The 24,198-nt window shown below is 40.7% G+C and overlaps 1 protein-coding gene across 3 annotated transcripts in view; it reads right to left on the bottom strand.

Moving 5' to 3' along the window:
• The window catches only part of WDR7 (WD repeat domain 7), a 350,409-nt gene that overhangs the window by 310,591 nt on the left and 15,620 nt on the right, over positions 1-24,198 (bottom strand). For all 3 annotated transcript variants that reach the window (XM_055559425.1, XM_055559426.1, XM_055559427.1), the window contains exons 2-7: positions 16,842-17,013; positions 12,600-12,706; positions 10,799-10,877; positions 6,580-6,754; positions 3,807-3,883; positions 2,842-2,961 (exon numbers count right to left, since the gene is read on the bottom strand). In XM_055559425.1, the coding sequence (XP_055415400.1) occupies positions 2,842-2,961; positions 3,807-3,883; positions 6,580-6,754; positions 10,799-10,877; positions 12,600-12,706; positions 16,842-17,000 (717 nt within the window). In that variant the 5' untranslated portion in view covers positions 17,001-17,013. The remainder of the gene's footprint in view (positions 1-2,841; positions 2,962-3,806; positions 3,884-6,579; positions 6,755-10,798; positions 10,878-12,599; positions 12,707-16,841; positions 17,014-24,198) is intronic.

Genomic DNA, 24,198 nt, shown 5'->3' with positions numbered 1-24,198 from the left:
GCCCTCCAGCCTTATGATCTATTAAAACAAATTACAAAACTATCAGAAACAAAGTAATCACAATATTAGTTCATAAATCAGTCCAGACAAATCAACAAGTCCATAAACAGGTCCTAGAAAAAATGTAGGAATACAGCATATTATAAAGGTACAAGAATCAAAAAATGATTATTCAACAAATGGCATTAGGAACTGCCGGATCCATTCTGATATCCATTGGAATAAAGATAAAATTGGATCTATAGCTCACAATTCACACAAAATAAATTTCAGATTAAAGATTCAAAGGTATATAAAATAAAACCATACAAATATTAGGAAGAAAAAAATTTTTTTAATCTCAGCTTTGCTGAGCCCTTTAGAACATATCATCAATCATTTTTAAAACCATACAATAAAATATGACAATTTAATCATACAAAAATTGAAAGCTGCTTTCTGGTAATAACTATCTGAGAAAGTCAGATAGTCTTGAGAGTCCCTTGGAGAGCAAGGAGATCAAACCAGTCCATCCTAAAGGAAATCAACCCTGAATATTGGAAGGACTGATGGAAGGACCAATGCTGAAGCTGAAGCTCCAATACTTTGGCCACCTGATGTGAAGAGTTGATTCACTGGAAAAGAACTTAATGATGGGAAAGACTAAAGGCAAAAGAAAAAGAAGCTGGCAGAAGATGGTGGTCAGATTAGTGTCACCGACTCAACGTACATGAATCTGAGCAAACTCTGGGAGCCGGTGAAGGACAGAGAAGACTGGCGTTGCAAAGTCCATGGGGACACAACTTAGTGACTCAGTTCAGTTCAGTTCAGTCGCTCAGTCGTGCCCGACTCTTTGGGACCCCATGAATCGCAGCACGCCAGGCCTCCCTGTCCATCACCAACTCCCGGAGTTCACTCAGACTCACGTCCATCGAGTCGGTGATGCCATCCAGCCATCTCATCCTCTGTCATCCCCTTCTCCTCCTGCCCTCAATCCCTCCCAGCATCAGAGTCTTTTCCAATGAGTCAGCTCTTCACTTGGTGACTAAACAACAACAAATCTACGAAAGTCACGCTGGTGGGCTGCAGCACCGTCCGCATGCTGTGTTTGTATGCATTTCCCTGATGATTCATGAAACTCGGCACCTATCTACATATTTACTGTCTACTCGGCTTTGCTCTCTTAGCTATCTCGCATTGGGTGGCCTGCGTTCTCCTTCTTGATCTGTAGTTGTTTTTTTATTGATAACAGAAGAGTCTCTCATCATGTTGCATACCATGGCTCTCTTCTCTCACTCTGTGGGTTGTCTTTTCACTCTTGTGTGTGCATTTAAGAGAAGGCTGCCCTCACGTGGATAAAAGGCTTACAATGGGCACACAAGAAACTGGTATTAGCTACTGCCTCTGGGGAGGGGAAGGGACATATCTGGGGGGAAACGGGTGCCTATTTTTCACTGTATCCTCCTGCAGTCTGTTTTCATTTTTATTTGGATGTGCTTTAAACTTTAAGACAAAGGAAGGATCCCAGATAGTGAACGACAGCTGAGCAGCTGCTAGCCTTCTTCTCTAAGCTTTTTCCCAAACAGCAGCCATGCAGCCCTTCCATGGTGAGGCTGCCCTCTGACGCAGGACAGCATGGCAGTGATGAGAACGGCGGCCGCAGCCAGGCTGCCTGAGCTGTATAACCTCAGTCACTTACAACCACCATCACTCGTATAACCTTAGCCAAAGCAGCCACCCCCCTCATGCCTCAGTTGCCTCATCTACAAAATGGGCAAAGCCACCATTCCTAGAGTGAAAAGCAGCCTCGAAAGTGGCCCCACTGAGGGCCGACTCCTGGTTTTCCATCCTTGTGGAAGCCTCTCTCCTGAGTGCAGGCTGCATCCTGTGACGTTTCTAGAGAACTGAACGCGGCAGAGGGGATGCGATCTCAGCTCTAGGGTCGGGGGTCTCGGCCCCACCTCTTGCTCACTGACTCGGAGGAAAGACAGCTGCTGTGCTGTGAGCTGTCCTAATGGAGAGGCCCACATGGCAGAGAACTAAGGTCTCCAGCCCACAGTCAGCAGGACCTGACGACTGTGAACCAGCAGGTGAGTAAATCTGGAAGCTGAGCCCCCGCCAAGGAGAGCCCTGGGATGGGGTGTTCATCCCAGTCAAAACCCCTTCATCCTTCATCACAGTCTGTGAGAGACCCTGGGCCAGAGGTACCCAGCTAAACCATGCCTGGATTCCTGATCACAGGAACTGGGTGATGATTCACATTTGTTGTTTTAAACGACTAACTTTTGAAGTAATTTGTTATGCAGGAATAGGTAACCAATATACCACCCCTCAGATTGTTATTTCCAAATAACACATGGAAAGCTTTGGAAAATATGGTAGGCACTATGGCAGGTGATCAAAACTTGCTGGCTCTTTTTCTGTCATGGAAACATTAAAATCTAGCAATGTGAAAAGCAATATGCACCTCTCACCATTAGCTCTAAAGTGAGAGAAGAAGACCTTCCTGACTCCAAGACGTCAGAAAAGGATGGCACTTGGGGATGAAAACCTACAAAGATATGTCCCAACTTGCAGAAAACTCACTGCCATTGCCCATGCCGCACTGACAAGACAATGAAGAACATGGCAGCAAGACACAAAAATTAATAACTAATAAACACTGACAGAATCATTCTATGGACCAAATCAAAAAAAAGGCAACGATGTAGCCAAATTCCATACTTCAGAGTATATCAAATCAGACCAAATATTTAAAATATTCTAAACCAAGCTTCTCCTTACAATTATCTTTAGAAAGCTGATAAACCAAAACCTTGAAGGGCAAAAATGCAGTTTCTTACTTATATACAGTTATCTTACCCTCCAATACTTGGAGCACACCACCAAAAGCGACCTTTGTGTGAACGCACAGAAAGAGATGCTTTGGCAATTCTGACAGTAAATCGGTTTGGATTCTTCCTCAAATATTGGCTCAGTATCCTGAAAAGAGAAATATTTGTAAAAACTTTAGGGTTGGCAGGATTGTCAATTTAAATTATCACACAATGATAAACAAAACAAAATAAAGACATCACTTGATGTGCTCATCAATTTAGCCCCTCATGGTGAGGACTAAGGTAGTAAAAGGCAGCCAAAATGTACCCTAACGTCATGTGGGCACAGCATATCTGCTACAAAGCTACTCAAGATTAACAGACTAACGAGAGGCAGAATGTCATCACTGGCAATGACAGATGCTAAAAAGTTTAGTTAATTTTCATTTCTGTCAGTTTTTTACATAAGCTTGTAGGTTAAAAAAAAAAGAAAACATCATTTCCTTCAGTTTCTCCCAGATTCAATGTCTAAAAATTCCCTGACAGACGAGATTAGTATCTCTTGCCAGATACTTGATCTGCCTTTCTTACTGATAAAAAGTAAGAAGGAATTCAAGTCTAAGGAACTCAGAGGACTAAAACTGGCTTTATACCCTTTTTGCAGTGGTTTGCTTTTTTCCCCCCGCCTCAAGCAAGCTACCTTTTCAATTTAAACAGAAGCAACTGAGGAAAATCCTCTTCTATGCTTCTCTACTCCATATCCTGTACAATATGTTTCTCTGTTTTGCATCCTTGATAAAGCATATGTCTACCATCAAAAGGAAAAACAATAATTCATGTACAGAGATAGCATTCTAGGGGAATCTTCTGCACTATGTCAATAAGACTATGGAAAAGGAAAGCTTTTTCTTTCCTCTTTAAGTAAAAAAGGGAAGCAGCCTATCATGACTACAACGTAAGACTCCTCAAGAACAAGAACAGAGAACTCACTTCAGGCCTCCTTTGTCTCACCTGCAGGTCACTTATTTCCGAGGTGACAATCCACACCTTCAAGATGCCCGTCACTGAGAGTGCCACCACGGTGTCCTCTAACCGAGAAGAAGCAGCCGGTTACAAGTGTAATACGATTGCTTTCTACACGGGAACATGGTCACAACGGTGACGTGGACCATGGTTTGCTTTAATGAAACTAAATAACAGCATGTTTTACAATCAGCATGAAAACCTAATTCTAGGTTTTAGGAAATAACAGAAACCAGATTTTGAGACACAGGTTAATAAAAATGATCAAACACGCGGAATTCAAAGAAAACCTGTTTTTAGCTGCTTGATTTCTTATTTCTAACTTGCAGGCTTTAATAATGTCAAACATTCTTGATTACCACGTCAACAATTAACCTTAAAAAACTTTTTAAGAACAAATTTTAAAAATTAAAAAGCAACTTTTATTCTTCAACGTTAGCTTTCATTTATCCTGGGGAAGCACATTCATATTGTGTCTTCAGGGCACACGTCTCCCCCTTCCCACCTACCCCACCTGCCTTGTAGACACGTTATTGCACACTACACTTTCCACAGACCATGATCAAGGGAAGGACGTGATGTGAAACCCAAATCCATCAGGTTCGGGCGACGGAAAAGTCACAGCACCTCAGTAGTATTCATGAACTCCGAGAAAGCAGTCTCAGGTAGGCTCCGGAGCAACGGAGGGGTGTGCTAAAAGTCACTTTCTTCACCGATTAACCACTGAACTGTGGATAACTGAACTAACCTACCTTAAATTCAGTGTGCTTATCTGTAAGCAAATATAAATGAATAACATAACGACAGCACTTACTTTAATAAGGTGTTGTGAGAATTAAGACACCACAGGTATAGCCCTCAGACCATCAGTACAGATTAGTCATCACTGTTATTGAGAAGAATTGCTTACTATCTTTCAGTAAAAACTTTATTTGTACTGCCTGGTTCCCTAGGCAAGTTTAAGCGCTGAAATGCACTGATTACAATTCCATGATCACTGGATAAAGAAGCTAGAACTGCTCACAAACGTCAATTACAGTAAAAGTGCAAAATACCAATAAATCCAAAATTCTCAAATCTCCACACACTAGAATATGGCAAAGTAGATTAAAAATATGCATGGTAGCAACGTTATAAATGGACAACATTTAGAATTGTATGTACGGCACAAGATTTTCCATTAAAGTTGCATTCTACCCTGTTCAGACTATAATACAAGCATATATATTTCACAGATGGCTATTTCCCACTCATTCCTACATAAGGCTTTATGTGTGTGTGTGCTAAGTCGCTTCATTCATGTCCAACTCCATGCGACCCCATGGACTATTGCCCACCAGGCTCCTCTGTCCATGGGATTCTCCAGGCAAGAATACAGAGTGGGTTGCCATTTCCTCCTCCAGGGGATCTTCCCGACCCAGGGATCGGACCCACAACTCTTATGTCTCCTGCACTGGCAGGAGGGTTCTTTACCACTAGCGCCACCTGGGAAGCCCTCAAGGCTTTATGTACCTGTGTACAAACTACTTCTGCCAGAAACATCACGACCCCACATCTGACAAACTCCTCTTCACCTCTCAAAGCTTAGATGAGACTGCATCGAATCTGGGGCCTTCCTACCTGCCCTCAAAGCCCCTTCACTGCCTTTGCTAATTCTAGCCTCTGTACTATTTCTCTGTCTTTTCACACGTTACACTGTGAGACTGCCATTTGTTTATATATCATCCTCCCTTCCTACAATTCGAGTCCTGCCAGTAGTTCAGTCCTCTGCACCTAGAAAAGAGTAGGCACTCAATAAATATTTGTGCCATAGCCGTTGAATAAAAAGCTATGGAAAACTCCCAGGGAAGGCAGTTCACCAATGGACATGACGTAACCCAGTGGTAAAAGCAACCTCTCTGGGGTCCATCTGGGCGCCAGTAAGCCACAGGCTTGCTCTGTGACCTTAAGTGGAGACTCCATCATGCTAAACTTCATCCGTCTCCTCATCCACACATCCTATGACGCAGTAGCTACGTCACCGAGCGCTGTGAGAAGTGGTTACCGTACGGAAATGCTAAGCATGTGCCAATGCTGGGGCACTGTGTACATGGAGTCTCACGTCGATGGTGGCAGCAGTTCGAGACCAGCCTTCACAGCAGAGCACGCAGCCACGAAGTCATCGGGAAGGGCTTACAGGAGCACACCAAAGGCGCACACGAATACACATTCAACGGTCAGTATTACTATCCTTTTCCCGAACAGTTTTACTTTTGCTCTCACAACTGTTACTGTCGGTTTCAACAGAAATGGAGAAAACACACTCATGTATGTTGAGCGTTAACTACACATCAAGTGCTCACCAGGAACGGTCATTAAACTGAATTGTGTATAATCGCCTCCCTTTTCATTACCTTCACAAATGGAAACACTTCCTACACCTCTTCATAGCAGGTAACCAAACCAGGCCCAAGAGAGACACAAACTATGGTTCCTCCCAACACACCTCCAAGGGGTTAAGATCTTCCAATTCAGAAAATTCCTGACATGCTCTAAGACTGCCAAAAACTAGTGATTTATTCCTTGGAATGGAGATAATCTAACACTTTAAATCTTAGTTCAATCAAAGACTCCTTTATGAAGGTAGAGACAGACCATAAATCATGAGAGTCACTATTTCTTAAATTGAAGAATACAGTATAAGCAAGTATATTATTTGATACACTATAGAACCCTATAGTAAGCTAACCATAGTGCAGAAGTTCCTAAAGGCCACACTGACCTTGTGTTCGGTGGGATCGAATAATACTCATGGAGCTGATCCAGTCTGGAGAGATCTTTGAGACTAAGGAGTATAACACTTCAAGGCTGGTGGCATCCACCACAAGGATTTCAGGATAATGACCGTGGCATAGAAGCCTTCCTTCTCTCTGACTTCCAACAGAGAACTGGTAGAACTAGAAGGAAAAAAAATTTTAAGTGTTCTTTACTTAAGATACTTGATTCACATACATTCACCAAGCTTAGTAGGATGCTCAATTTCTTCAGTAATATCTCCAGATATATAGTGTATGCTACAATACATATAGTACATACATACTATATGGTCCATATTACATGTGTCTATGGACACACATGTGCATACATCAAGTTACGCTAATAGTACGCAAAATATCTAATAAAAATTATTTTCTTCCTAACATCTTATCTTCCCTTTTGAACTATTGTGGAGCAGAATTCATGATAATTCTTCTGTTTCGTCCCCCTGTAGCATTCTAATATAAAATTGTTGAATGAATTAATAAAACATCTGAATAATATCAGCTTCACAAACAAATCAAAGCAAAAGGGCAGCACGGGTGGGACCAAAAAGTAAGAAAGAGTTTTAGGTGAATGAGAATCAGTGAGTAGAGGTTTGTAATTACTAGTTATAACCAAATAAAGTTTAGAAGCAAGGATGATTCTATTCAAACAAAATCAGAAGTAAATTCTGTGTAACGCAAGTGTTACCTTAGACTAGAGTGCAAGACAACCATTATAAACGATTCTTGTAGTGCACATTTACACTTTGTGGAAGACAAAGAGAGAAAGAACCAATACAGTGATGCAACGCATGCTAAGAATAACTCAAAAAGATAAGAAGGGTTTCCAGCAAGCAAAGAGCAGAGAAAGAATGCCTATTAAAATAAGACCATCGACTTATCAAAGGACCCATCTTCCCTTAGCCTCAAAAAATAAATAAGTAAGTTATCTCTTAGTGGAATGATTCCCCTAGAAGATTTTTACAAGTCTGGGACATCTAGTATCCAGACTATTACTTTCCAAGGGATTGAACCTTATACAAAATCACATGTGTTTAAGCGGGACACCACACACAGGACCCTGCTGTAACCACCCCACAACTGGGAAGGCAAGGAAGAAACCGGATTCAGGCTGCTCCCACACTCATCCGTCCACTGCTCAGAGCTCAGCAGTGGAAGACAAGATTTTCTCAACTATGGAGTACCCTGTACTGGGAGCACTTCATAAGAACACACATGGAGCACGGAGCACATTAACGAAGTGCCAGGTAGCACCATAAAACCCCCAGAGAGGGGCTAGCAAAACACAGACTATCAGAAGGCGGGGACCACTAGATCTTGGGTCGACCCATGACACACGATCTGGGCTCCCAGGGACTGCCAGGGATGCGCACAGTCACGTGACTGCAGGCAGCCCTGGCCCACGAAAGGGGGGACCGGGTGGATGGGAAGGAGGAAGGGATGGATGCGGGGCGCCCCCAACACCAGCCAGGAAACACACGCGCACTGCAGTCTCTAGAGAGCGCTCTGTCCGAAGGGCAGGGATAGTTCATCGGACCTGCCCGACTGAACGCCTCTCATCTTTGCTTTAAAGTTACACTCCAACCATCTTCCAAACACTAATTTAGCTTCCAAGACACTTTGAGATGGGCAAAAAAGAGGTGACTTTAATGGAGAAAAAGGTTCTCCAATTATTAATTGAGGGATGCCCCCAAGAGTTCTTTTAATAACTTGGCACTTCCTTGTGATTTCAGTAAGTGCCAATGTCATCAAGGTTCACCATTTCTACGTATATAAAAGAACAACCTGCTTCTGGACCTGAGAAGGTGAGTATCACAAAGGAAACAATGGCCACACACTAGTAAATCTGCCAAAAAGCATCTTCTCCTTAGGGATGACTGCCAGTCGGAATACAGAAGGCCTAAATACCGGATCTGGTGAAGAGGAGGCACTGAAGATACACTGATTAATTTTTCTTAAACTGTAAACCAAAAGTTTTTAAATCTTAAATTTTATAGCAGTCAATATATTTATATCCAATGAGTCTGAATGACATTGATATATAATTTTTCAGTTAAATTATCTATAAAGTCAATGAATCTAAATGATATACTATCCCTTTTCCTCTTTATAAACTTAATGACTCTTCATATGGTAAAAAAAAAAATAAGTAATATAGGCCCTTTAAATAAAAAGCGTATGTCCTAGGAATTCCCTGGCGGTCCAGTGGTTAGGACCCCATGCTCTCACTGCCAAGGGCCCAGGTTCAATCCCTGGTCAGGGAACTAAGATTCAACAAGCCATGAAGTGAAAGTGAAGTCATGTCCGACTCTTTGTGACCCCATGGACTGTAGCCTACCAGGCTTCTCTGTCCATGGGATTTTCCAGGCAAGAATACTGGTACAAGCCATACAGTGAGGCCAAAAAAAAAAAAAAAATCCAAAATGGATCACAGAGCTAAATGTGAATGGAAAAACAATAATGATAACAAGCAATTAGAAAAAAAGCTGAACACCTGAAACTAATACAACATTGTAAATCAACCAGGCTTAATAAAAAATTTTTAAAAAGGAAAAAAAAAAGCATACGCCCTAATAGCATTGAAGAAACAATTTTTAAAAGGCTCTTCCAGGGCAATAAATAGTCACTAAAGATCTATATCACACTAACCACCTCTAAACATTTTCCATTGCTTTTCTAATTTGTGTTAGTACAGAAGGTTTTCTTTCTCAACAGATTATTTTGTTTGTTTTAAGGGAGGCAGTATGATGTAACTGAAAGAACAGAGTCCCCAGAGTCAGGTAAAGCTGTTCTGAGATCCTAGTGACAGGAATGACTCACTGTGAGACTGGGGCAAGTTATTTAATCACTCTATCAGCCTCCTTACATGTAAAAGAATATACTCCTATCTGATGCATAAGAATATGGGTGGGGCTAAATGAGACACCACACAAGAAAGGGTAGATATCTGCTATAAATCTGAGTTCCCTCTTCTCCCTCTCCTTCCCCATTAAGACTATAAATCACATTTTCTATATACACTGCAATTTTCCCAATACTCAATGCAGTAAATGATGAGTAATCTGAAGCACAAAGAATTTGACAATTATGAAAGAATAAGAGGGAATACCAGGAATAAGTAACTTCCTTGGTGGCTCAGACAGTAAAGCGTCTGCCTACAATGTGGGAGACCCAGGTTCAATCCCTGGGCCGGAAAGATCCTCTGGAGAAGGAAATGACAACCCACTCCCGTACTCTTGCCTGGAAAATCCCATGGACGGAGGAGCGTGGTAAGCTACAGTCCATGGGGTCACAAAGAGTCGGACACGACTGAGTGATTTCACTTTCACCAGGAATGTAGGCGAGAGGCTATAAATTGCTGTAAATTCCTGAGTTAAGTTAGGTATATGAAAAGGTCGCGTCTTTTACAGACCCAAGGCCAACTGCACAAGCAAGGAAAAGGGTATCGTCCAAAAAGTGGATTGTGTCAGACTTCTCTGATGGTCCAATGGCTAAGAATCTGCCTTCCAAAGCAGGGATCAGAGGTTCAATCCCTGGCCAGGGAACTAAGATCCCCCATGTCTCGGGGCAACTAAGCCTGTAGGCCTCAACCACTGAGCATGCACACCATGGCAAGAAAAGACCCAGAGCAGCCAAAAAAGGAAAAAAAAAATTTAATGGATTGTGTCAGTCATGAGTGGAATCACAAAGGCTTTAGCAAGAGAGAACTCCATTATTTCGCGGAGCCTGGTGGGCTGCCATCTATGGGGTCACACAGAGTCGGACATGACTGAAGTGACTTAGCAGCAGCAGAACACTTACCCAACCAATAAAGGGGCTCCCACTTGGGTAACCAAGACACCTAGCAAGAGCAGACACAGCAGTGACGATGGCTGGCTTACACCTTTCAACACTCGTCTCTGCTCCTTGGTCTTCCTCCCCCACTACACTGTCTTCTGAAGAAGACTTCAACTGCTGCAATTCTAGTCTTCCTGTCCCATTACCCATTCCCACCCATTTTTCATATAAAAATAGAGACTTGGTGTTTAAAAAAAAAAACACTTTTTATGGCAAAACCAATACAATATTGTAAAGTTAAATAAAATAAAATTTAAAAAAAAAAAGAAAAAAAAAAAAAAAAAACACTTTTTAAACTGACCATCGGTGCTGAGTTGGCCAGTTGCAGAAATCAATACCAACCTGTATGCCAGTATGTGTGCAAGCTAATTTTGTAAATTCAATACATCTGCCATCATTCACGTCCCAGAGGCACATCTCCCTATAAAACAAAATAATCGCTGACTTTAAATCTGAGTTTTAAAAGCACGGTTCAACTTTGTCACGGTAGTTTAAAATTAAGCTTCCATTAAAATGGACATATTTCAGAAAAAGCAGCATATAGTCATTATCGCTGTTCACCAAAATTTCTGGCCCTCCCAGCCACTGCCTTAAATTCCCCTTCAGCCTAACCACCCCTGCCCCGATCCACATTCTTTCTGGATACCGGGGAGGGCTGCACTTCCTGGTTCCCTGTTAGCTGGTGGAGTCGCAGCAGCGGTTCTGGCCATAACTGGTCCAGAACTCTCCTCCTCTACTTCTGTGCCAGAGTGGCTGCTCTCTCACCCTCAAGCTCAGAATAAGGAAAATAATGAAGCAGAGCACAGGCCTAAGTGATAGGTAAAAGGGCAGGTGACAAAAACTAGAACTAAATGTTTAATTTAAACCATTCCAATTTTCCATTGATTATCAACGTAGCTAGAAAATTTAGCACTGCAAAACACAAAACTTAAGATCAACTGATTTCCAAATCTTTGCAAATTAAACACAATATTCCAGTTTTGATTCCACATTTGCTGCAGAAATTTTACTGTAGTTTGTGGGGTTACAAAGAGTCAGACATGACTGAGCAACTGAACTGACTGAGCAAAAGAAAAAAGCTTTATCTCAAACTAAAGAGACAACATTCAAAATTAGAAATGTCAATATGCCTTGTCCTTTAAAGAAATAAACTGAAGATTTATTTAACAGAGGAGAATATTAATAAAATGCAGTGACCCTGATACTTATTATAAGATGCCTTAGGGGTTCCCTGATAGCTCAGTTGGTAAAGAATCCACCTGCAATGCAGGAGACCTAGGTTCAATCCCTCGGTGGGGAAGATCCCCTGGAAAAGGGAAAGAATACTCCAGTATTCTGGCCTGGAGAATTCCATGGACAGTCCATGGGGTTGCAAAGAGTCGGACACAACTGAGCAACTTTCACTTTCCTATATCCCATGTGGTATAAATTTTTCAAAGGAAACTCACTTATCTGTTTAAAATATGCATTCTAATATGAATTTACCTGATACTGGTTCTCAGCTACACAAGGTTCTTTTCAAATTCATAAATTATAGACAGTTGAAGGGATAATTTTTTAAATAACTCTCTTCCAGTTCCCTGACTCTCTTCAATAACGTGTTTCATAAATATACAATTTTCTAAACATCCCAAAAGTTTTTATTCCCCCCATTCTAGGCCCTTCACCTGCTGTCCAATGACCTACCTTTCCAAAAGCAAGCTCTGAGACTTAGGAATGGATATAGCTATGTTAGTGTATTAACATACATCGATATAACTGATCAAACTTTTGTATGGCTTCATCTTCCAAATTTATGCTAACCTAGCATCACTGAGGTTTCTTAAAACTCTCAAAGTTGTCTGCCAACTCAGTAAAAATGCCATGGGGATTAACGACCATACTTTAACTTTTACGGTATTCTGAGTTTCTCAAAAGCAAGGCAGAGACATAACCATAAATTACAATAAAAGTACTATAAAAATCATTAATAAAGATAAAATTCATTTTCAAAACCATATTTCAAATAGCTTTATGTTGAGACAACTGAGACATTTATTTAAAAGATACCCAAAAAATAAAATAAAATTCCCTACTTACAAATACACTGGTATTATTTGCATTAAAGACTTAAGAGGAAAAAAGCAAATGAGAAAATACTTACCCACTCTCAGATGCGCTCACAATATACTGTTTGTCACTAGACGCACAAGCTTTAGACAAACAGGTGATTGACGCCGTGTGACCAAACAACAGCGCTCGAGGGTTGACCTAGAAATACACAATATGTTTTCTAAAGTAATCATTCTTAGGAATTCTGTTAAATATTCAGTATAAATGTACAGATACAGATTTGAGAAGAATTGCTCAGGACACCAAAAACTAACAGCAGCAAAACAGTGACTCCCACCAATTCAATGCTCACAATCACCCCAATAGTTCTAAAGTCGAAAGTGGAACAGCAAGAGGTGACATTACCTGCCCAACATACAGAGAGGGATGGAGCCAAGGTTTAAAGCAGGGCAGTGTTTAGCACAGAGCTCGAGTGCACAGAGAAATCAGGTTAAGAATGTGAATTAGCATATAAAATAATTTCTCCTCACTTATTTTTAAAAATAATACTTTCCGTGATCTGAAAGCACATTTAGAGCCTCTAGACTGACATCCCAAACACAAAAAATAGAGAACAGGTACCCTTACCAAGAGCTGGTATCAACGTTAACTATCAGGAACCAATAATAACCGTCACAGACTAATGATTTACTGCCATAGTGCCTTTGAAAGGATGGCTTAATACCCACTATTCTAAAATAGTCTGGCAATCAGCCTCCAAATTCATCTACTTTGTACCAAACATCATGCTATTATTTTAGGTGATATCAGGGCTTTAAGTAATTTCAGGATATATTTCTTAACATTTTATACATATACAAATATTTATAACATATGTACCAGATATAAAAAACATCTAACCACATAGTCAATACCCAGCTTAAGAAAAGAGAATGATTAATACCTTTCATGCTGTCAGTTTTGGAATCAAAATCACCTTAGTCATATTTTGCATAATTATAATTGAAAGAAAAATACCATCATTGTTTATGGTTAGAATAGGCCTAGAATGTTTTCTCATACAACCAACCCCATTTCCAAACAGAGATTCCATATTCCTCCACTGGAAAAAAAAATGCTTTTGGTCAATTCTTTAATTTTTCCCAAGAAAATCAAATTTACCAATGCTTAGTTTTATTTTCAATGTACATGGCTTTGCTAGAAAATTCCATTTTCAGTCATAATAGAGTAACTAAAATTGACTGTACTCTCACCAAAACCTAAAAGATGAACAAAAATAACTGAATGAAAAAAAGCACATAATCATCTCATAGGGCAATAAAAGCATTTGACAAAATTCAATATCCTTTCCTGATTAAAAACTCTCAACAAATTGGGTGTAGAAGGAATGTATCCTAACATAATAAAGGCCATATGGAACAAGCCCATGTAGAAAACACTAAAAGCCTTTCTCCAAGATCAAGACCAAGACAAGGATGATTACTCTTGACATTTCATTTCAACATAATATAGGAGGTCTTAGCCAGAGTAGTTCGGAGAAGGCAATGGCACCCTACTCCAGTACTCTTGCCTGGAGAATCCCATGGACAGAAGAACCTGGTGGGCTGCAGTCCATGGGGTCGCACAGAGTCGGACACGACTGAGCGACTTCACTTTCACTTTTCACTTGCATGCATTGGAGAAGGAAATGGTAACCCACTCCAGTGTTCTTGCCTGGAGAATCCCAGGGACGGGGGAGCCTGGTGGGCTGCCGTCTATGGGGTCGCACAGAGTCGGACACGACTGAAGCGACTTGGCAGCAGCAGCAGCCGGAGCAATTGAGCAACAAATAATAAATAAAGCAACCAAGTTAAAAAGGAAGAAGTAATGTTTTCTCTGCAGATGACATGATCTTATATGTAGAAAATCCTAACGACTCAACCAAAAGACTGTTAAAACTAATGAAGAAATTAAGTAAAGTTGCAGGATACAAAATAAACATCCAAAAATCTGTTGTTTCTATAACAACAAGTTATCAGACAGAGAAATTTACAGTGGCATCAAAAAGAATAAATTACTTAGAAATAAATTTAACCAAGGAGGTGAAACACCTGTATTCCAAAAATTATAAGACACTAATGAAAGAAATGGAAAAATAAATAAGTGGAAAGATACCCCACATTCTTGGGTTGGAAGAATTAATGTTGTTAAAAGGTCCATACTACTCAAAGCAATCTGCAGAGTCAATGCAATCCTATCACAATTCCAATGGTGTTTCTCACAGAAATAGAAAAAACCTTGATGAAATTTGTGTAGAACCATAAAAGACACCAAATGGCCAAAGCAATTTTGAGAAAAAGCAAACTTGGAGGCTTCATACAACGAGTACCAACATAATTAGAGGACAAATAAAAATGTGGTGAAAGTGAAAGTGAAGTCGCTCAGTCGTGTCTGACTCTGTGCGACCCCATAGATGGCAGCCCACCAGGCTCCCCCGTCCCTGGGATTCTCCAGGCAAGAACACTGGAGTGGGTTGCCATTTCCTTCTCCAATGCATGAAAGTGATAAGTGAAAGTGAAGTCGCTCAGTCGTGTCTGATTCTTAGTGACCCCATGGACTGCAGCCTACCAGGCTCCTCCATCCATGGGATTTTCCAGGCAAGATTACTGGAGTGGGGTGCCATCGCCTTCTCCGAAAAATGTGGTATATTGTTATATTTATACCTTTCTATTTTTATCTCACCATATTCCATAAAAATTTGTCACAGTTATTAACTAATAAACATTTCAGATATAACTAGTACAGAGATATATAAGATAATCTGTTCAACTGGTTAAAAAAAAAAATCCATCCTCAAAGACCACAGTTCAAAAGTGACAGCTATCAAGTTGTCAGTGGCAAGGAGTGACGTTTAGAATTAACAGATGTGATGAGACGGGTCTTACGACTCAACACCAGCACTGCTGCTCCAGTCTGGGACCCTGAGGCCGCTAGTTCTATAGGCAGACATCATTCCACGCTCCTTTCTTTTTTCTTTTAGTTTTTTTTTTCTTTTCTATTATCTGAGATGCTATAATTATTCATTAAATAAATCCTTACTATGTACAAGCACTGTGATAACTGCTTAATATAACTTCCCTCACAGAATCCTTACCGAAACCTTGTGTGTGACCCTATTTTAAACATGATGAGATGCAGGCATGAGACAGGTAAGCAAACTGCCCAAAGGCACACAGCTAGACACCAGAGTAGCCAAGATTCGAGCCAACTTCATTTGCCTGCAATGCTGAGCTTTTACCATGACGTTTCACTTCTTTCATTATTGCCATGTATTATAAAATTTCCTGCAATTATAGTTTTATTCTCCAAAATGATAGCTCTACAGGTAGTGGAAGCAATAAAACTTTGTATATGGGAGACAATACCTATATTAACAAGTTTCCCTCCTTTACTCTTATCTCCATCTCTCTACGTACTCACGAAATACTACTTCTGCAATTTCTCTCTGAAATTTTATTTTTTATTTTTTGCCACACCACATAGTATGTGGTATCTCAGTTCCCCGACCAGGGATTGAACCCGAGCCCCCTGCAGCGGAAGCACAGATGCTTAACCACGGAACTACCCAGGTGGATGAGACGATGAACATGTTCTAAAGCTGGCTGTGGTAATAGCTGCACAACTCTGAGAACAGAGTAAAAATCATTAAATTGTACACTTTGAAGGGTGTATTGTATGATGTAAATTTTATCTCAATAAAGCTGTTAAAAAGTTTTTTACTTATAAAAGCAACTTGTTTGCCTCTACATTCCATGACAACTATCACCCCATCTTCTCTGTTCCTCCTTACAGAAAAATTCCTGGGGAGGTTGTCAGAGATTGGAGGTTAAAATATGGGAAACGAGCGTCTGTGCACAGAGAGCGCCCAGGAGCAGAGCACACAGCAGTAAAGAATGGCAAAAACACACACCCTGATTTTTAAAATAAAGGCAAAAAAATGTACGTTTTGTACATTTTTACAAAGGTGTTCTCTCTTCAAGACACTGATCTTAGAAGGCTCAAAATTGTTTTTTTAGTATTTTTTCGGAAACTTCCTTCAATATGGTTAGAAATTTTCTGAAAAAATCTTAATGACACATAGTAAGCCAGGTAGGATAGCTATTATAATTGGGAATCAAGCCAAAAACCAGCAGAAGTCAACTCTGCTGAGTAATCTTGATAATCATTCTGAACACCAATTTTAGTCAAAATGTATCTCATAGAAAATACAGAGGTAAAATTATTCTGGAACTGTTATTTTTTCTTAAGTAGCTTTTTGCATGCAAAAAGTGCCATCGGCATTTCAAACACTCACGTCCAAGTCTACAGAAAGGTCCCAGAGGCATATCTGCCCGTCGTGGCAGCCGGTCACGACTGTGGCCCCGTCGTCCGTCAGCAGCACGGCTGAGATGCAGTGCGTCGGGGCTCTGCGGCCCCACAGCACGATGGGTAGCACGAGGCTGTTTCCTGCCATCCTGCCGGCAAACCTGGGGATGCGGTGAGAGCGACGTTAAACGCTACGGTATTTCCCTCTAAAACACATCACACACATTTACTTTGAAGCCCACTTGAACTTCCTTAGTGCCAAAAACTCCCCTAAACATCACGCATGCATGCTAAGCAGCTTCAGTCGTGTCCGACTCTTTGCGACCCCATGGACTTTAGCCTGCCCAGCTCCTCTGTCCATGGGATTCTCCAGCCAAGAGTACTGGAGTGGGTTGCCATTGCCTTCTCCAGGGGAGCTTCCTGACCCAGGGATAGAACCCAGGTCTCTTGCAGGCAGATTCTTTACTGTCTGAGCCACCAGGGAAGTTTCATGCTATTAGTTGAAATATATTCTAATCCATTAGCACAGGTTACCTTGTCACTGTGCTTCCTGTAAACCAGTCGCTCTCAGATTCCTCCTCTCAGACTGGCCTGTAGGAGCTCACAGTCAGTCTGGGCTGACAGAACCTGAGTCCAGGGGCTGCTTTGTTGGCTAGCTGGGAAGCCTGGGCCCCCACCATCAGCCATCTGCCTGCCCCCCTCACTGCTTTCCCTGTGGGGATAACAGTGCCTCACAGACCCTCAGAAGAGCCCTGCCAGCTGGGCTGATCTAATGGCCCCGAAGGCCAGGCAATGATTGGTTTGATTGTTTTTATTTATTTATTATTTGCGGACGCACTGGGTCTTTCATTGCGTGGGAGTTTTCTCTCGTTGGGGCTTCCCTGATAGCTCAGCTAGTAAAGAATCTACCTGCAATGCAGGAGATCCGGGTTCAATCCCTGGGTTAGGAAGATCCCCTGGAGAAGGGAAAGGCTACCCACTCCAGTATTCTGGCCTGGAGAATTCCATGGACTGTACAGTCCATGGGGTCACAAAGGGTCGGACATGACTGAGCAACTTTCACTTTCAGTTTCTCTACGTGTAGCTGGGGGCTCCACAGCACAGGTTGATCAGCTGTGTCACACAGGCTTAGCTGGCCCACTACGTAGGGAACCTTCCCAGACTAAGGATCAAGCCTGTGTGGGAACTGACAAGCACTAGACCATCGGGGAACCCCATGATTGACTTGATTTTTAAGTGGCAACAAAAGATATGTGTATAATCTAGACACTGTAGAATCTAAGACTGTCTTAGGAACTTTTCAGAAACACTTCAAGGAATAGCCATTTTCTATGAAAGAAACTAGTTTAATATCTATGGTCTCATTGCTGGTTGCTTTTAGCAAAAGTCTTTTCTTTAATCCACTACTTATACTCTTTAAACAAATAAAAACTAAAACAAAAATCCACTCCCTGGAAAGAAAATGAGGCAAGTAAAAAATTATGAATGACATTTACCAAATACAGTCTATTAATACTGCATCTTTTATTTTTTGTTTGAATTAATGGGTTTCATGCTATAGTGTTGGAGAAGAAATCAAACCAGTCAACCCTAAAGGAAATCAATCCTGAATATCCATTAGAAGGACTGATGCTGAAGCTCAAACTCCAATACTTTGGCCCCCTGATGTGAAGAGTCAACTCATTAGAAAAGACCCTGATGCTGGGAAAGATCGAAGGCAGGAAGAGAAGGGGACGACAGAGGATGAGATGGTGGGATTGCATCACTGACTCAACGGACGTTAGTTTGAGCAAACTCCAGGAGACGGTGAAGGACAAGGAAGCCTGACGTGCTGCAGTCCATGGAGTCGCAAAGAGTCGGACACAACTTAGCACTCAACAACAAAACGGCTTTCATCAATTTGTTTCTCCCCAAACTTCATTTGTTTGCTACAACAAGTAAAAGGGACGCATTTGAGGGAAAAATCCCAACTTCCTTTCTTATTTATAAAATCCTTTATGTACCATGTTCAGCAGTTCATAGACTACCATGACATTAAAAATTATTTCCACATTCCTATTTAACATTAGTAAATGAAACAAAGCACTGAGCCAGTTTTAACAAATTGGGTAGAGCATGCTACTGGCTGAATAACATATCCACCAGTGACTTTCTCAAAAAGAGAATCTGGAAGGAGTTCACTTCTCCATGGTGACAACATTCATTTTTAAGATGTATCACCAAAGGTTTCTCTCAACTAAATAAGCTCAGAGCGACTAACACAACGTGGTGAGATCAAGAAAGAACACCGGGGACTCCCCGGCAGCCCATCGTCAGGGCCTCACACTTCCACTCCAGTGGACAGAGGTTCAGACCGCAGCTGGGGAACACAGATCCCACACGCCATGTGATGCGGCCAAAAAGTAAAAAGAAAGAAAGAACACCATTTCTCTCGATAGGTGAGGACTCCTATTCAATGCATCTGCCTAGCTTGAAGAGAACGCAAATACACAGATTCAGGACTAAGGAACATATGTGCGACAGGGAGCTGTATCTGTTCTGGTACAACAGGAAGGAACGTTCTGGTATTCAAGTGACAAGGAGCTCAAGGAAACCTGGAAGAAGAATGCATTTCACGGCCCTTAAAATAAGTGAAAACAATTGCCTGTAACATGACAAAGATATTACTGTATGCTTTCCAGAAAATCCTAGTACATCATCTTATCTGCTACAATAACTGTTCATCCAAGGAATTAGGCAAGATCTGTCCAATCAACCTGGGAGAGAGGGGGAACCAGAATTCAAAATTCACTGTTGTATTTCCAAGGACATGAGATTGAATAAACAAACCTGTACTGACCCCCAGATATATACACCCTGCCAAATGACCTTAAATTATACACAATCCTGGATCTAAACAGAAAGTGCCTACTGGGTGAAATATTTAAAAGTTGAAGTCATAAAAGAATACCTGAAATAAAGCTGTAGTGAGAGGTCACAATCACTAACTGATACTGATCTGTCTTACTGCTGGGATTAGGGTGGTCCCAGCAACATACAGAAGAAACAGAAATAATTTCCACACAAATACTAATCAGTCAAAGGGCCCTGGTGTCAGACTGGAAGATGGTATTAGAAGAAACAGGAGAATAAGAGTCCAGATCTTATCTAGAGTGGGGGAGGGGGGCGCGGGGGGAGGACGGTGGGGGGAATGACACCAAGTCTTATTTATAGGCTTCAAGTGGAGAAAGAGATTTGTGTTCCTGAGTCTCAGAACAGACTTGATAGAAAAGCCTCCTAGCTAAGAAGGCATTAAATCAGAGCTGGAGGCAGACTGTAGGGAAATGGGTTTTGAGAACATTCAAAAGTTGGAGGCAGAGAAAACTGTCAAGTTACATTTGGGTATTGGCTCTGCCGTCTCTCCTCAGACAAGGAGACAGCCTTGCTAAGATGCTACGTGTCAGGAGAGCTCGAGGATATTTTTTAAATAGGGGAGCTCATCCTTTATAAAAAGTCCTCTAACTCTAGATTAGACTTTCATTTAGCTAGGAAAAACAAACTTCCTACTTGTATAAGGCCATGGTGTTTTGAGTTACACATAAACATATGATCTTTCTCACTGCATACTCAAATACACTGCATCTGCAGAGTGTGTAAGAATAAAACCCATGGCATAAAGGAAGAGGTAAGAAGAATGACAAGAAATTACTGTGAGGAAAGGAGGGGGACTTTGTTGGGGGTGAGAGAGAACAGGGAGACAAATAACCACCATCACCCTGTGACTGGGGGCCAGGCCCCTCCACACACTGGCAGAAGGTAAGGAAAATTCATCACTAGTCAGCCAACATGTGAAAGATGAATGTGACTTAGCTGGCTTGGGGTGGGACACGGCAAAATGTCTATATATTTAATTTTTATACAAGCCCAATCTATAAAAGTTAGTCCTGCCTAACTTCTAAGAGAATTCAAGAAATTTATACCTCCACAAAACCCAGTGATATTTCCTTCCAGCTCTAAAATGTGTTAGCTCTTAAAGTCAAGATTCCTTTAGACAGCCTGCTGCTGCTGCTAAGTCACTTCACTCGTGTCAGACTCTGTGCGACCCCATACATAGCCTAGGTCCTCTTAATTTCTCTACACATTTTAAAATTAGATTGTAAATTTCTGCAGAAAAGCTTGCTGAGATTATAACTGGAGCTGCATCAAATTCATATAGCAATTGGGGAGCACCGACTCTGCTAATGTTGATTAAATATGATTGGTACAAGGGACTTCCCTGGGGGTCCAATGGTTAAGACTCCGTGCCTCCAATGCAGGGAGCACAGGTTCGATCCCTGGTCAGGGAACTAAGACTCCACATTCCCAAACAAAATTAATCTTCTTAAAAAAGAGGAAATCAAATAATTTTGTGGCTATTTCCTGCAAGATTCTTAATTCATTCTATGACTTTTCTAAGAGAATAACACTTTTCTGCTGGAAAACATAAAGTTATTCTCTCCTTAAAAACGCAAACATATCTACTCACCAGCAAGAAGGAAGAAATAATGTGAGGTACATATAATTAGATGCCATAAATTCAAAACTGGACAAGTACCTAATAATGTACGAACACATTTTTAATCTTGCAAAACTACATGCATTCTGACTTTACTAGGTATATTAACATGTTCTCCATTGAAACAAATTACTCCTTAAAATTATTATTTTAAGGAAAATTAATTTTCCTTAAAAGTTTACAATTCCCTTTAGCAAATACAACAAACACATTCATTCATGACAACTGAGAGACTACAAGACTCTAACATGAATTTTTGAATCAGAGAAAAGATACATTACTTTCAGAACTTGTTTTGACCTAAATGTATTTCAATGCATTTAGAATTAGCATATGAAAGAATACTTTAAAACCTATAAATCTGGTTACAGTGTAATAATTAGGCAGCAGAAATTTCTTGAACATCTACTAAGAAAAAAAAATCTTCATTATAAGTAAATATGTTCTATAATTCAATCACTGGTATTTATTTAATAACCTGGACCTGTTTTAGAGACTAATTCATTTACTCAAAACTAAGATAAACAGCTTGTGTCTTCCATGGTACTTGTCAGCTATAACCAAACCAATCGATGTCCAGTGAATTACCTAAAATTCAACGTAATCTTCAATCATTATGCCACAGACATGTGGGCTTTCAACACATTTTTCCTCCTCTCTTCAATTTTTCTTTTTGTATAATAAAGTCTTCTGGATCTATTTGGCTCTATATGTCATGTGAGTACATGACTTAGATACATCAAAAGGAAGAAAGAACAGGATGAGAAATGTTTAGTTCATTATATGACCAAATGATGTGAACATTCTTAATACAAAGAAATATATATCTCAGTCCAGAAAAAATGTAAATCTCTCAAAACATTTTTTCCCAGCATCTTAAAAATCCAATAAAATAAAAGTGAAAGTAGAAAAGCCACCACAAGTACTGGACGAAGGAACGTGAACTGAAGGACAGCATGGCTCATGAGGACAGGCCAGTCAAGCATCTCTGAGAGGGACTGACTGAGACGACCACAGAGTCCGTACCAAGTAAACCTGGTCCTGAGGGACTGATCAGAATAAAAAGCGGGCAAAGGAGGCAGGAGCTAACTATTCAGTTTGGCAAGACACAGGAATCTAAGTCTGAAGTTTTTGATTAAATGGCAATGTAAATGCAAAGCATGCAGTTTTCTGGCCATCATCATTCAACTGCTCTCTTTATTGGCAACATCACCTGCTGCATGAAGAGAACTGAGTATCAAACTGAGACACAGAGGAAATTTGTATCAAATCTAACTTAAAATCATATTTAGACATTGGCTATTAAATATAATCTTTTTACTGAAAAAGCTTTAGAGTGAAATAATGGGAGTCCTAGATTTGATCCCTCATATTGCCACTAACCATGCAGTCTTTGATGACAGCATCTCACCTCCGAGGATTAGCTTTCTCATCAAGAGTATTTATACATGAATCATCTTTAAGTAAAAAAAAATCAAATCATCAAGAGCAGGGGGTCTGAGAGATAAAAATCAAGTCATCTCTTTTGCCTACCTAAATTTCATATATTTTTCTGTTTCACCTGATTGCACCTATTTCTCAATTCTAAACAGAAATAAAACTGTACTGCAGTCAACAACAGCAACAAAAATAACAATTGAAAGAACAATGAACTTACGCTCAGAAAAACTATATTCAAATCCTGACTCTTCTATGCAATCTTGAAAAAGTTACCACTCTAGGCTAGGTCTCAGCTTCCCCATCTGTAAAAGATGGACAATAATATCCTCCTTTCAAAAAGTTGTCAGGGGACACAGACCACACCTTGAAATTTCACTTGAAGAGGTTTTATTCTCAGGTTCTGCAAGCTGCAATCCCTTTGGTGGACCTCTCTTCCCTTAATTTAAATAGGCAGGGACTTCCCTGGTAGACTCTAGGCTTCCACAACAGGTAGGGCACAGGTTCAATCCCTGGTCAGGGAACTAAGACCCTGAATGCCATAAATAAGTAAAAATTAACTTTTTAAAATTTAAACATAAATAAATAGGTACAGAATAGCTTGGGTGCTTACATTTTCCAAATTCAAAGTTGATAGGAAAGAAAATTAAACTGTTTTGCATTTTTATTAAAATCTGCCATAAAAAGGAAAGAAGACTACAAGGTTTTGTCTAAACATAACTCTTAGTGCTAGACTCCTTTAGGTCCATCAGTAACTCTCTCAAAATCACACCACAAACTGATCTCAGAGCTCAGAGGCACACATAGACCTGATTCCTAAGGAAATAAATGCCCTCCTGTATTCTATGCTGTCTTCATTTATCATGAAATTTCATTTACCAGAAAACTTCATTCTCCAATCAATCTGATGAATCTAGACTTTACAAAAACACATTACTCAAAGGTAAGTAGAACTGTAGTATTTATGGATAAAATGATCTGATGTCTGGGCTCTGACATGAGGAGAGGAAGAAGGGTAAGAGGTATAGAAAAGGATGGAGATGAAATATGATCATCAGTGTGGTGGCTCGAATGCATCCAGATCTACCTCGAGGAACAAAGGACTTCTTATCCCAGCTGCTAAGACCACGAGGTTGTCTTGGCATTTAGTCATTTGGCTAATGACTGCCCCCAGCCAAAGGGAGACGCCTTGCCTGCAACCCACATCCAATGACTGATCAATTTGGACAGTGAAAATGAAAGTCGCTCAGTTATGTCTGACTCTTTGCAGTCCATGGAATTTTCCAGGCCAGAATACTGGAGTGGGTAGCCTTTCCCTTCTCCAAGGGATCTTCCCAACCCAGGGACCGAACCCCGGTCTCCCCCATTGCAAGCA

The sequence above is a fragment of the Bubalus kerabau genome, chromosome 21 (genome assembly GCF_029407905.1).
Source record: "Bubalus kerabau isolate K-KA32 ecotype Philippines breed swamp buffalo chromosome 21, PCC_UOA_SB_1v2, whole genome shotgun sequence".
NCBI lineage: Eukaryota > Metazoa > Chordata > Mammalia > Artiodactyla > Bovidae > Bubalus > Bubalus kerabau.
Note: the sequence above shows the minus strand (reverse complement) of the source record. Positions and strands in the feature narration are given on the sequence as shown.